Raw genomic sequence first — 15919 nt, forward strand, 5'->3', positions numbered from 1 at the left:
TATATGAGCTAGAGCAGGGCCAGCCATAGCGTGCCGAATTTCATGAACGCCGAGTGTGCGCGCTGCGTGCCGACCATGAATCGGCCTGTGAACGCTTTGCTCGTTCTTTCCTGCAAGTAGCCTATTCGATACAGCGCGGCATCTCATACACTATTGCGGTGCAGACACTTTTTGGTCTGCACAACTCTCTTCAGATCGGCAAAATCGTGGTATGGGCGGTGTTTAGCCTTCGCTTTTTGTTTTTGGTATGAAGGTCACTCACAGGTTCAGAGGCTGTTTCAACAAAAACAGGAAGTCTAGCAATTTATCGTCACAAGAATTTAGAAATGATTGGAAATGACAGAGTAGATATTTCTCATATAAGTTATGCAGTTGCGTAAGTGACGGTATTGAAGATATGCTACGCAACGATATTACAATATTATGCAGAAAGAATTTAAAAATTTAGTTGACAGTGAAAGCCCTAAAAATTACAACGAGCGACAGTCAGGATTAATTGTTCTAAACGTCAAGAAGCGCTTTGTGCTGAAGTTACAGGCATGCAGTTCGTGAAGAAATGAAGACCTTATACACTACTGGCCATTAAAATTTCTACACCAAGAAGAAATGTAGATGATAAACAGGTATTCATTGGACAAATATATTATTCTAGAACTTACATGTGATTATATTTTCACGCAATTTGGATGTGTAGATCCTGAGAAATCAGTACCCAGAACAACCACCTCTGGCCGTAATAGCGGCCTTGATACGCCTGGGCATTGAGTCAAACAGACCTTGGATGGCGTGTACAAGTACAGCTACCCATGCATCTTCAACACGATACCACAGTTCATCAAGAGTAGTGCATTGGCGTATTGCGACGAGCCAGTTGCTCGGCCACCATTGACCAGACGTTTTCAGTTGCTGAGAGATCTCGAGAATGTGCTGGTCAGGGCAGCAGTCGAACATTTTCTGTATCCAGAAAGGCCCGTACAGGACCTGCAACATGCGGTCGTGCATTATGCTGCTGAAATGTAGAGTTTCGCAGGGATCGAATGAAGGGTAGAGCCACGGGGCGTAACACATCTGAAATGTAACGTCCACTGTTCAAAGTGCCGTCAATGCTAACAAGAGGTGATCGAGACGTGTAACCAATGGCACCCCATACCATCACGCCGGGTCATACGCCAGTATGACGATGACGAATACACGCTTGCAAAGTCCGTTCACCGCGATGTCGCCAAACACGTATGCGACCATCATGATGCTATAAACAGAACCTAGATTCATCCGAAAAAACGACGTTTTGCCATTCGTGCACCCAGTTTCGTCGATGAGTACACAATCGCAGGCGCTCCTGTCTGTGATGCAGCGTCAAGGGTAACCGCAGCCATGGTCTCCGAGCTGATAGTCCATGCTGCTGCAAACGTCGTCGAACTGTTCGTGCAGATGGTTGTTGTCTTGCAAACGTCCCCATCTGTTGACTCAGGGATCGATACGTGGCTGCACGATCCGTTACAGCCATGCGGATAAGATGCTTGTCATCTCGACTGCTGGTGATACGAGCCCGTTGGGATCCAGCACGGCGTTCCGTATTACCCTCCTGAACCCAACGATTCCATATTCTGCTAACAGTCATTGGATCTCGACCCCATGCGGATAAGATGCTTGTCATCTCGACTGGTGGTGATACGAGCCCGTTGGGATCCAGCACGGCGTTCCGTATTACCCTCGTGAACCCAACGATTCCATATTCTGCTAACAGTCATTGGATCTCGACCAACGCGAGCAGCAATGTCGCGATACGATAAACCGCAATCCGACCTTATCGAAATCGGAAACTTGATGGTACGCATTTCTCCTCCTTACACGAGGCATCACAACAGTGTTTCACCAGGCAACGCCAGTCAACTGCTGTTTGTGTATGAGAAATCGGTTGGAAACTTCCCTCGTGTCAGCACGTTGTAGGTGTCGCCACCGGTGCCAACCTTGTGTGAATACTCTGAAAAGCTAATCATTTGCATACCACAGCATCTTCTTCCTGTTGGTTAAATTTCGCGTCTGTAGCACGTCATCTTCGTGGTGTAGCAATTTTAATGGCGAGTAGTGTATATTACTGCAATGCACGTTGGTTAAGTCAAAGGGCATGCCTGAAACGATTTTTCGATTTAGAACTCACTATTGTCAAATCTATGAAGGAAAAAGGAGTAGAAGTACGAAGTATAGAACACCCGGAATGGATTGTAGACCTTGCATTTTAAGTGGACTTGACTATTTTAAGTGGCCTTTAAAGAATTGCAAGAATAGTCCTCAACATTTTGGGGACACTGCCTTACATCTGTTTTTGGGACTATTTGCCGTTTCAGTTGAAAGCGCCCCTGTGCATGGAACCGACTGATCTGCAAAGTAATTCCCATTTTAATGACAAATCCTTTTACTTTAAAACTGTCCAGGACGCCCACATTGCTTTCCTCAGGCAGAGTTTTCATGTCTCCATAATGAGGAAGCAAAAGTAATATAATATGCCTATCGATATATCTGTGTGAAGCACGGATTACGTGGCAACCTGAGTGAAAGAGTCTGCGGTATTGTCTGCGTCTGTCGGTATAAGGACAGTTTGTACCGGAGAAAAAGTATATTACGTCCTTAGCAGGCCAAAAATAATTAAATAATACTGAAACTTTGTTTTGTTTGTCATTTATGTTGTTGAGAAATGGGGGATATATGACTGCACTGCCGTTGAAAGGCGACGAATTTGCAGTCTCCCTCCCCCCTTTCTCTTCTTTACGCTCAGACTGTGTGGCGTGGTGATTGGGGAAGTGTGCAAGGAGGACGGGCATTACGGCACGGATGCCAGGCTGTGTGTGGCTCGTCAGCGGAATTCTTGGTCGACCCTGGACTAGTCTGCAACATAAAGAATAGATACAATAAAAATGTAATATTACATACCTGTGAACAAAAAACAACACTGCAAATTTAAGTTAATGTACCGAAAAATTCACTAGGAATAGATAACATCTCCAAATGCATTGTTGTTTTGATTCAAAATAGCGTGAGGTCTTGTGCCTCCACAGGTCGTACAGCAGTGGCGCAACAGGTGCTGTCATTAGCGCTAGAGCTTGGAAAAGGCTTTTGTCCAATACAGTCCGGTGTCCGATACTGTCTTACCCTCCCCTGCCACCACTCAAGTCTAACAGGTTTTACTCACCACCATCGCACTACATCTCGCAGCACTGGACGCAACCACTATGAGTCGTAATTACACTGTGAATTACATTGCGGATTACGAGTTTACACCCTCAGGACGGCAGTTGCAACCTGATAGACACGTCGGTTGTTTTTATTATTTTAGAATGTTGGTATTTTTCGAGAAAACGCTGAAGTACACTTAAAAAATTTAATGAGACTGACATCGTTCGTAGAAGTAACGAATTTACTTCAAAATTCTGCAACCTTTCTTCAGAGAAGTAATGGCTAGCGAAAAAACTTATGGATGTTTCAGTGAGACAACACAAGAGGACATACCACGAAGGCGTCTTTGACATTGAAGACTTTTCATATAGTAACTGGTATCGTATGTAGATAGATTTGTAATACAAACTGGGTTTTTATTAGCTATCCTTTTTGTAGAGTAACAATCGGTACAGAATGCGGCTGGTTTGGTTTTGTTTTGCTTTAGGGAGCAAAAAACAACTGGGTTCATACGCGTCCAAGTCAAAACTATAAAACACGAAGACAGAGAGGAGTTAGAAAACGACTATACATCAGTCCCAATGGACATAATAGAAGACAGCTAAAAATACGACATGGAAAAAGAGCTAAAAAAAAGGTCACCATACAGAAACGGAGGTCCAAAACTATAAATTAAATGGCCTTCGCCATATTACTTTGGCGGATAAAAAGTAAAACGTGGTCGACAGCCCGCGCGTCTTTTATTAAAACCGCCAATAACTCAGACGGCAGACCCAAGCGGGAACTTAAACGGGTAAAAAGTGGGCAGTCCGCCATGAAGTGGCGAACGGTTAAAACTTGGACACAATGTGTACAAAGCGCCACTTATCAAATGGCGATGGGTAAAAAGGCAGTGCCCAATACGCAGCCTACTTAAAATGACCTCCTCCCGGCGGGAGGGCCTAGAAGAGATCGTCCAAGTCACTGGGAGAGGCTTCATAAGTCGAAGCTTATTCCTGCGAAGCGAGGACCATTGGCGATGCCAAAGGGACACCACCTCCTGACAGATGGTTACACAGAGATCGTCAGAGGTAATATAGGAACTCTCGGGGTGAGGTATGAGGACTGCAGTCTTGGCAGCAGTGTCAGCAACCTCGTTTCCTGGCAGACCGACATGACCAGAAACCTACAGAAAAATCACGCTGACTCCACCAAGAGTGATCAAGTGATAGTTTTCCTGGACCCGCTGCACTAAGGGATGGGCGGTGTACAGCGCACATAGACTTTGAAGGGCGCTGAGTGAGTCGAGCAGAGGACACAATAGAAAAGGCTATGTCGCCGGATGTACTCCGTGGCCTGATATAGGGCGAAGAGCTCGGTTGTAAATACTGGGCAGTGTGCCGGAAGCCGAAGTCGAAAGACACAAGTGCCAATGACGAAGGCACACCCGACCCCACGGTCAGTCCGAGAGCCATCGTTGTATACCGAGGTTCTATCGTGAAACTGAAGGCGATAGACCAAAGGCTGGAGCAGCGTCCTTAGGAAAAGAAAAGGTTAACATGGGCCGCTTCACAAAGCCAATGTGGCAAAGGGTTCACACCCACCGGGAAAGTTGCAGGTAGTGTGAAGTTAAGCCGCCGTACCAAGTGCTGAAAGTGAACTCCATGAGGTAACAGAGAAGAGGAACGCACCCCATACTGGCGATCAAAGGAATCATTAAAGGAGGAGGCATAGGATAGGTGGCCACGCATAGCAGACAAACGGCATGCATACCTGCTGAGGAAGTCACGGCGGTAGGACAGTGGTAGTTCAGCAGCTTGAGCATACAGACTCTCAGCCGGTCTCGTGTAAAAGGCACTCATGACCAAACGGATGCCACGGTGGTGGATAGTGTTGAGACGGCGTAAGAGGGATGGGCGTGCAGACGCATAAACAAATCACCCATAGTCTAGTTTCGAACGGACAAAGGACCGGTACAGATGGAGGAGGGTGGTTCGATCGGCAACCCAAGAAGTACCACTGAGGACACGCAGGACATCGAGGAACTGCGTACAATGGGCTGCCATGAAAGATACATGGGAGGACCAAGAGAGTCTCCTATCGAGCATGAGCCCCAGGAACTTCATAGTTTCAACGAATGGATGGGCAACAGGCCCAAGATGTAAAGATGGTGGGAGAAACCAATTGCGTCGCCAGAAATTCATTCAGGCGGTTTTGTCAGTGGAAAAGCGAAAGACATTGTCGATGCTCCAGGAGTAAAGACCATCAAGACATCGCCGAAGACGCCGCTCAGTGAGACAGGTCAGTGGAGAACTGCAATAGATGGCAAAATCGTCCGATAGTCCGATAGGCCCAGAATGAGTACCGAGCGAGGTGGCGCAGTGGTTAGCACAATGGACTCACATTCGGGAGGACTACGGTTCAATTCCGCTTCCGACCATCCTGATTTAGGTTTTCCGTGATTTCACTAAATCACTCCAGGTAAATGCCGGGGATGGTTCCTTTGAAAGGGCACGGCCGACTTCCTTTCCCATTCATCCATAATCTGATGAGACCGATGACTTCGCTGTTTGGTCTCTTTCTCAACCAAACCCAGAATGAGTATAAAAAGACTTCATCAACGAGAGAAGGGCTTTACAAGCTCACTGAGTACCGCTCCACACACTGGTTTGTAGACTGTAGATGGTTTCACAACACATGGTCCACTGAAATGTCAGTAGCTGTTTGGAAACCACTCAAGTATGGTCCGTAAAGTACTGCTAACTGATAAAGTTACAAGTACACGTTCCTCTTCTTCTTCTGACCACAGATTGTCAGCTACCAAGTCAACAGCAACCAGGAGACATTAAGGGACGAACGCTTGATGTAAGCACCTGATTGCCGATATCAGCGAGTCGCTATGACCAAGGAACAGAAGCCTGGCCACAAATGGGGTGCCGGGAAGCAACCCGTGTGTGAGTTTAGCGAACAGAACGCGACTCTAGTGTTTGTGAGTTGTTTTCAGTGCATTAAGTTTGATACAGACAGCTCTGTCACCGGAACTGAATGTTTTGAGGCTGTATGGGACGTCTGCTCCACCGAAAATTCAATTGCTGAGATGAGAAAACGTCATTTGGTGGAAATATTTGATATCTTTGAGTCTAAAGAACTGAACGATAAAGGGATAAAGGAAGTAGGTAAACAACGGCTTCAATTTAAAATAAGTTTTTGTTCAATATTTACACCAAATTTTTCTGATGTCTTCACTACAAATAGTAATGTAACTACTTTACCTTAAACTGTTATTAACACTTCTTTGCTGTTTCATAACAACATTGTTCTTGTAATAGTCTTCACTGTTTCACCTCTCTACAACAGTGCTGATAAAATATTAAAACTGACAACATCTACCGAATAATACAGTTTTAACAAATTAAAACTGAAAAATACGACGTGTTATATTGGTACCAGTGGGAGAAAATGAAATTACTTTATGTAGCAATTTGTTGCCATTATAATCTACCCTCCTCCATGTGGAAAGCAGCAAAAAAATTCCTATCAAAATTACCCTGGGCTGTAATTCCAAGTGTTTCATTGTAATTTATTACTGGACAGTCAAACGGTCAATGAATGGCTGACATTTGTGTCCTGAACCTGAGTGATCTTACTGACATTCTTATATAATTGAAAACTCGTTTTATTACTTAGATCATCATAGAAAATTTAAAATACATGCCACCTTCAGCTGCTCAGTTTTGGTTTTTATGTGCACTACTGTACAATTTAAACGCTAGGCTATTTTCAAGTACTAGTCAATGGCTGATAGGCTCTCAAAATTCTATGACAACAAATGGGGGCTGTTGCACAATGGCTTTTGGTTGGCTTGATTGGGTTTTTTGGGGGAGGAGACCAGACATGACGTCATCGGTCTTATCGGATTAGGGAAGGACGGAGAAGGAAGTCGGTCGTGCCCTTTCAAAGGAACTATCCCGGCATTTGCCTGGAGCGATTTACGGAAATCACGGAAAACCTAAATCAGGATGGCCAGACGCGGGATTGAACCATCGTCCTCACGAATGCGACTCCAGTGTGCTAACCACTGCGCCACCTCGCTCGGTGCAACTTTTAAAAATATGAATTGTAAAGAATGTAATTCGTAACATTTTGCAATAAGGAGGGCATAGCTATAGCCAGATATGTGTAACAAATTTTCTAGAACACTATGCGCTTTCTAATCGTTCGGTAGGCTAAATGAAACACCAGGGTACTGTGATTTAGAAAACTTATTGAAAAAAGCAATAGAGTTCAAATACACTAAAACTTGTCTGTAGCATCAATTTTTTTTTTTTTGGTCATCAGTCTACTGACTGGTTTGATGCGGCCCGCCACGAATTCCTTTCCTGTGCTAACCTCTTCATATCAGAGTAGCACTTGCAACCTACGTCCTCAATTATTTGCTTGACGTATTCCAATCTCTGTCTTCCTCTACAGTTTTTGCCCTCTACAGATCCCTCTAGTACCATGGAAGTCATTCCCTCATGTCTTAGCAGATGTCCTATCATCCTTTCCCTTCTCCTTATCAGTGTTTTCCATATATTCCTTTCCTCTCCGATTCTGCGTAGAACCTCCTCATTCCTTACCTTATCAGTCCACCTAATTTTCAACATTCGTCTATAGCACCACATCTCAAATGCTTCGATTCTGTTCTGTTCCGGTTTTCCCACAGTCCATGTTTCACTACCATACAATGCTGTACTCCAGACGTACATCCTCAGAAATTTCTTCCTCAAATTAAGGGCGGTATTTGATATTAGTAGACTTCTCTTGGCTAGAAATGCCTTTTTTGCCATAGAGAGTCTGCTTTTGATGTCCTCCTTGCTCCGTGCGTCATTGGTTATTTTACTGCCTAGGTAGCAGAATTCCTTAACTTCATTGACTTCGTGACCATCAATCCTGATGTTAAGTTTCTCGCTGTTCTCATTTCTACGACTTCTCATTACCTTCGTCTTTCTCCGATTTACTCTCAAACCATACTGTGTACTCATTAGACTGTCCATTCAGTTCAGCAGATCATTTAATTCTTCTTCACTTTCATTCAGGATAGCAATGTCATCAGCGAATCGTATCATTGATATCCTTTCACCTTGTATTTTAATTCCACTCCTGAACCTTTCTTTTATTTCCGTCATTGCTTCCTCGATATACAGATTGAAGAGTAGGGGCGAAAGGCTACAGCCTTGTCTTACACCCTTCTTAATACGAGCACTTCGTTCTTGATCGTCCACTCTTATTATTCCCTCTTGGTTGTTGTACATATTGTATATGACCCGTCTCTCCTTATAGCTTACCCCTACTTTTTTCAGAATCTCGAACAGCTTCCACCATTTTATGTTGTCGAACGCTTTTTCCAGGTCGACAAATCCTATGAAAGTGTCTTGATTTTTCTTTAGCTTTGCTTCCATTATTAGCCGTAACGTCAGAATTGCCTCTCTCGTCCCTTTACTTTTCCTAAAGCCAAACTGATCGTCACCTAGCGCATTCTCAGTTTTCTTTTCCATTCCTCTGTATATTATTCTTGTAAGCAGCTTCGATGCATGAGCTGTTAAGCTGATTGTGCGATAATTCTCGCACTTGTCAGCTCTTGCCGTCTTCGGAATTGTGTGGATGATGCTTTTCCGAAAGTCACATGGTATATCGCCAGATTCATATATTCTATACACCAACGTGAATAGTCGTTTTGTTGCCACTTCCCCCAATGATTTTAGAAATTCTGATGGAATGTTATCTATCCTAGGCGCGCAGTCCGGGACCGCGCGACTGCTACGGTCGCAGGTTCGAATCCTGCCTCGGGCGTGGATGTGTGTGCTGTCCTTAGGTTAGTTAGGTTTAAGTAGTTCTAAGTTCTCGGGGACTGATGACCACAGAAGTTAAGTCCCATAGTGCTCAGAGCCATTTGAACCATTTTTGTTATCTATCCCTTCTGCCTTATTTGACCGTAAGTCCTCCAAAGCTCTTTTAAATTCCGATTCTAATACTGGATCCCCTATCTCTTCTAAATCGACTCCTGTTTCTTCTTCTATCACATCAGACAAATCTTCACCCTCATACAGGCTTTCAATGTGTTCTTTCCACCTATCTGCTCTCTCCTCTGCATTTAACAGTGGAATTCCCGTTTCACTCTTAATGTTACCACCGTTGCTTTTAATGTCACCAAAGGTTGTTTTGACTTTCCTGTATGCTGTCTGTCCTTCCGACAATCATATCTTTTTCGATGTTTTCACATTTTTCCCGCAGCCATTTCGTCTTAGCTTCCCAGCACTTCCTATTTATTTCATTCCTCAGCGACTTGTATTTCTGTATTCCTGATTTTCCCGGAACATGTTTGTACTCCCTCCTTTCATCAATCAACTGAAGTATTTCTTCTGTTGCCCATGGTTTCTTCGCAGCTACCTTCTTTGTACCTATGTTTTCCTTCCGAACTTCTGTGATGGCCCTTTTTAGAGATGTCCATTCCTCTTCAACTGTACTGCCTACTGCGCTACTCCTTATTGCTGTATCTATAGCGTTAGAAAACTTCAAACGTATCTCGTCATTCCTTAGTACTTCCGTATCCCACTTCTTTGCGTATTGATTCCTCCTGACTAATGTCTTGAACTTCAGCCTACTCTTCATCACTACTATATTGTGATCTGAGTCTATATCTGCTCCTGTGTACGCCTTACAATCCAGTATCTGATTTCGGAATCTCAGTCTGACCATGATGTAATCTAATTGAAATCTTCCCGTATCTCCCTGCCTTTTCCAAGTATACCTCCTCCTCTTGTGATTCTTGAACAGGGTATTCGCTATTACTAGCTGAAACTTGTTACAGAACTTAATTAGTCTTTCTCCTCTTTCATTCCTTGTCCCAAGACCATATTCTCCTGTAACCGTTTATTCTACTCCTTCCCCTACCCGTGGTCTAGGGGTAGCGTCTTTGATTCATAATCAAAACGTCTTCGGTCCCGGGTTCGATCCCCGCCACTGCCTAAATTTTGATAAATAATCAGCATTGGCGGCCGAAGACTTCCGGCATAAGAAGTCATCCTCATTCTGCCAACGGCCTTGTCAAAGAGGGCGGAGGAGCGGATAGAGGTTCAGGGCACTGTCTTGTCCTAGGGGTGGGAAATTGCCCCTAAAGGCGGAAGAATCAGCAATGATCAACGACATGAGGATGCAGAAGGCAATGGAAACTACTGCATTAAAGACACGCAACGTGTATCAACAGGACATGTGGCCTGTATTTGAAGAAGTGTCATGATGATCTCTCCATTGGCAAACGATTCCGGAATAGTCCCCCATTCGGATCTCCGGGAGGGGACTGCCAAAGGGGAGGTTACCATGAGAAAAAGATTGAATAATCAACGAAAGGGTAACGTTCTACGAGTCGGGGCGTGGGATATCAGAAGCTTGAACGTGGTAGGGAAATTAGAAAATCTGAAAAGGGAAATGCAAAGGCTCAATCTAGATATAGTAGGGGTCAGTGAAGTGAAGTGGAAGGAAGACAAGGATTTCTGGTCAGATGAGTATCGGATAATATCAACAGCAGCAGAAAATGGTATAATAGGTGTAGGATTCGTTATGAATAGGAAGGTAGGGCAGAGGGTGTGTTACTGTGAACAGTTCAGTGACCGGGTTGTTCTAATCAGAATCGACAGCAGACCAACACCGTCAACGATAGTTCAGGTATACTATGCCGACGTCGCAAGCTGATGATGAACAGATAGCATCACTACTTTATAATAAATGTTCAATGTGACGACCACCATCTTCGTTGCATAATGCGCAATGACAGACCATGTTTCGTCTGGTTCTCTGTAACATTCCACACTCCCCTCTGGTGGTACCAAACGCTGTAAAGATGCGCTCTCTAAGCTCAAGTACTGTTCCTACGGTCGTTCAGCAAACAATGAACCCCAAAGGAAAATGTCAGGTACTGCGAGTCAGGGGAGCATGCAGACCAATGGACTGGACATCTCCCTTCAATCACTCGCTGCCTCAAGTTGTCTGTGAGACATGCCCTGGCGCGACGATTTAATTGCGCCGGAGCAGCGTCGTGCTGAAATCACAAACTAGCGCGAAATTGCAAGCGAACATCCCCAGAAGTTCAGGCAAGGCATTCTCCAGAAAGTTCAAATACCATGCATCTTTCAAAATGATCTGGTAAGATGTGTGATCCAATTAGGTGATCTGCAAGTATCCTAGCCGAAATGTTTACTGTGAATATCACCCGGTAACTTCTTACAGACTAGTGCACAGATTTTCAACAGGCCATTAGTGACTATTGAGGGAGTTAAAAGTAGCCTCCCCAGTGAAAGCTGACTCATCAGTAAACAGCACTAGGTCTGGAAAATTGGGGACAGCAGCACGTTGACGAAGAAATGACTGGGAATTGTTGTCGTGGTTCAAAATCAGGTTGACCGATAGTCTGAACTGTTTATCATGAAATGAATGTAAGTGTTCACCGTACAAAACCCACTAGACACTCAGGTTATTTACGAGCGCTGAGCCAGCAATTGGTCGCGTGCTTGTTCTTGGACTGGCAGCCACATTTCCAGGTCTTCTTTAAATTCGGGGTTTCATGTCCTCCTCCTTGCACCTTCAGAATGTGTATCAACGGGCATGGTTCCACGATCAACATTGATGAATAGCTGTGTGGAATGGCCGCGCGGTTTGAGGCGCCATGTCACAGATTACGCGGCCTCTCCCGCCGGAGGTTCGAGTCCTCCCTCGGCCATGGGTGTATGTCTTGTTCTTAGCATAAGTCAGTTTAAGTCAGTTTAAGCAGTGTGTAAGTCTAAGGACCGATGACGTCAGCAGTTTGGTCCATTAGGAATTCACACACACAAACATTGATGAATAACGGGACGCTCTCCGCCTCGCTGGCTGCACGGTCAGCGTGGCTGAACGCCAACCGAAGGGGCTCGGGTTCGATTGACGGCCGGGTTCGAGATTTTATCCGCTCTGGGATTGAGTACAGTGTTGTCCTCATCATAATTTCATCATAAACGATGAGCAAGTCACCTAAATGACGTCACGTGAAAAGACCGGCATCCGGCGGCGAGCCGCCACACGACTGAGAGAGAATGGAATGCTAGGAAGTCGTCTGCTCGGATACCTTCCTGTGTGCGACCAATGAGTTACACTACCATTCCCGCGAGCTACTCCACAATACAGATGAATATCAGCAAGACTTCTATGAAGTCATAACTTAACTACAGTATGTAATGCACAATAGGCAGACAACTGTACACTGGCTCACATTGGATAACTGTGTATACTCTGCATAGCGCCAGTGGTTGGAGGTTGGCAACTGAAGGAGACAAGCACTGCGTAAACAGCTTCCTGTACACGGGCTCACGTATTGCACCCTTCTCAGGCTTCTAGCGGTGTCAAGTGGTTAAAATGTCATGGTAGAGCACTTGCCCTCGAAATACAAGCGTCCCGAGCTCGACTCTCGGTCCGCCACACAGTTTTAATCTGCGTCAGGAACGCTCCGATCTGAAGGCAGCGGCGTCTGTAGACACAGATTGGGTAGCCACCGGGTCTTGACGCCGGTTCGCCCCCCCCCCCCCCCCCCCCACTACCGACGCGGTAGCCCCTTCCGGAGGAACGTGCTTGCCTGGCCTATAGTAGCGGACGACGGCCAAGCAGCTATATAGATATGCAGAACACAGCATCCCGACACTTCGTCAGAAGATGATGGATACGAAACTCATTGAAACGTTACGACAAGGCGACGCCACCACTCGGCTGATAACCCGAGAAGAATTCATCAATCTGCCAGATTGTTTCATATTAGCACAAACTCAACTACAGAGGGAAAATTTCATTCCGTCATATGTGTAATTAAAAAGGTCCAATTAGAAATAATGATAGGGTGTCGCGTTAGCGCTTCTTCTCTCGTAGTTCTCGACTACAGAACCTACACAGATTTTAATTGTATTTTCAGTTTACTCCAAACTAACGAATTCGTTGTAGAATGTTTATAATTACACAAGAGCTGGAAATGAAACCCATCTTTTACTTATCTCTTTGGATCGATGTTCTGTACGAGTTTTGATCCGATATATACCTTGATTCTTTGGATTTTGTATATAACTTGTGGAACCGGTGATTTACAATAATACTTCCGTTTATTCTGAATTTTTTCGGCAAATAACACCAGAAATTGTATAACTGAATTCTAGCACATCCTTGCACTCTGCTTGATCAGTCACAGCTTTACGTTATCACTTTTCCTTGTACAGCTGTGATACAACCTCTCCCTCCAAAACTATCGATACGAAGTAAATAACATATATAATTTACGTAAAAATAAAATGGAATACGATATCTGTGAGTCGGTAAGTAAAATAATTTTCTTTTTAAGTCTTCTTTTTTATATGATTATTACAATAATTTGGATTTATCGAAACTAATTTTATGAAATGAAGTATTTCAAACAGTTTGATTTGATATTGTAATCACAAACAGTAATTGAAAATCAGCAATAACCAGTCTTTGGATGATGCGAGATTACACGCATAATAGCTATCTATACAAATTTTTGTAAAAATAGATCTATAGTTATTAGACTGAGCTTATCGACACAACGGCAACGGCCTTGCCACAGTGGTAATACCGGTTCCCGTCAGATCACCGAAGTTAAGCGCGGTCGGGCGTGGCTGGCACTTGGATGGGTGACCATCCCGCCGCCATGCGCTGTTGGCATTTTTCGGGGTGCACTTAGCCTCGTGATGCCAATTGAGGAGCTACTCGACCGAATAGTAGCGGCACCGGTCAAAGAAAAGCCCCTCGTATCCGCATCCTCAACTGAGGATGACACGGCGGTCGGATGGTCCCGATGGGCCACTTGCGGCCTGAAGACGGAGTGCTTTTATCGACACAATGCCCCTACATAAAATGAAGAGACCACCACTGTTTGAAAGGACCTCTCGCAGCGTAATTGTATTAAACGTGTCGTTAGGATAAAGCCGCAAATAATAGCAAATGCATAGCCACAGTCGAGGTACAGTCCAAATCATTATACTTTGAACATATACTTACTACTTCGTTCTTGCTGTACAGGATGCACCAAATATTTTGAATAAAAAGGTCTCAGGCTTCCAGTGGTGTCAAGTGGTTAAAATGTCACGAATTTTAGACCAAGTCCTCACTAGCCATTGTCAACTGAGTTGGTTGCTGATGGCCTGCTGGTACGGCCTTATACACTAGGTGCCGGTTGTGACGTCACTGGCGCCCGCAGTATCATCACATATAGCCATACATTGACACCGTGTTCGATGTGCCTGTTTCAACTTCGTAACCTCTGGATCCCCACACCACAGTGAGCTGGAGGCCTCTGCCTATGCTGAGAGTGTTAACAGTAATGTTTATTTCAATAACTTCTTAAATTAGATTATCCCATAAGCCGTTAATACAAGTCACACAGAAGGGTCGTTAAACTTAATGTGATGATCGTTTCCTATAACGTGTTCAGCTCGTGTTTCTCGCCTTTTTGTTATTAGTTATAAAGAAATGCGTGCTCTGCTAAGAGTGGAGTACTGCTCACTGCTCACTGGAAGTTCAGAATGGTTTTCCACTGGTTTCATCCAACCGTTTTCTCCAACTTTTGGATGCTGACAACAGGGCTGCCAAGGTTTGATCGACAGTATGTAAGAGGCCTGGATGTGGAGGCATCTAACAGGCGTCCTCTTTCTGCCGTGGTGATGATGGCTCTAAAGTTGGCAGTCGATAATTTAATCATACAATGTAGGCTTTCACGGCCGGTATTATCTTTCCTTAAAATTTCCTGGCTAATAGGTTGTAGTCGATGTATAAAACTCTCCCATGACGTTTCGTCTCCGACTGCGGGAGACATCCGCCTAGGTAAAGCGCATTACCTCGGAGGATCTCTCGCGAAACGTCGGGGGAGAGTTTCATACATCGACCACGGCCTATCAGCCCGAAAGTTTTAAGTGAAGAATCGATAATTTGGTTTTGCCCATTGATGTGACGGAAGATCTTGATTGGGGTGACGATAAGTGTAGTGTAGCGTTTGGACGCTTAAACATAGGTGGGTTGCCGCTGTTGCAGGCGCCTCAGCCACCATCCAACTGGAGCGGCGTGCGCGACGCGCTTTCGGAGCCGCTGCAGTGCCCACAGATGTGGCCAGGAGAAAGCTCGGAGGACTGCCTGTACCTCAACGTGTATGCGCCCGCCGGCGGTGTCAATCTGCCCATCATGCTCATGATTTACGGTGGCGCCTTCCAGGGCGGCTCCAGTTCCACCAATCTGTATGGTCCAGACTTCATCGTCGACCACGGGGTTATTCTCGTCACCTTTAACTACCGCAGCGGCGTCCTGGGTATGTGATAGACTACGCAAGCGAGTTCACACCCAGCTTCATTTTTGAATCTGCTCTCAACTGAACTAGTCCTGGTGCTGATATAGATTCTATCCTTACGCTTACTCTCCGTTTTAATTATATCTTTTCTTTTTTGGTGCCTTGAGTGCCTTGATCATGCCAGTATAAACTGTAATTATAGTGGCCCTAGTGCAGAGAGGGGCGGCTATGAGTCAGGACGGTGCGAGAGGATGTGGCAAACGAGGTGGGAATCTAGAAGGCCCCAGAGGAAGGCTGCTGCAAAGGTAACAAGTTCATTATTGAAGCATCTGCGTCTTGTAGTACACCGAGTCAGTGGGCATCTGGCCACTGAATTCGGCCGGGATGGCAGCACGCACAACCTATGATGTTGACGCGTAG

General features: G+C 45.0%; 1 protein-coding gene across 1 annotated transcript in view; it reads left to right on the forward strand.

Annotated features, from left to right (window-relative positions):
• LOC124777148 (esterase B1-like) overlaps window positions 1-15919 on the forward strand; it is a 125372-nt gene that overhangs the window by 45572 nt on the left and 63881 nt on the right. Inside the window, exon 3 of the mRNA XM_047252451.1 lies at window positions 15250-15520. Within this exon, the coding sequence (XP_047108407.1) occupies window positions 15250-15520 (271 nt within the window). The remainder of the gene's footprint in view (window positions 1-15249; window positions 15521-15919) is intronic.

This window comes from Schistocerca piceifrons, chromosome 1 (assembly GCF_021461385.2).
Source record: "Schistocerca piceifrons isolate TAMUIC-IGC-003096 chromosome 1, iqSchPice1.1, whole genome shotgun sequence".
Taxonomy (NCBI): Eukaryota; Metazoa; Arthropoda; class Insecta; order Orthoptera; family Acrididae; genus Schistocerca; species Schistocerca piceifrons.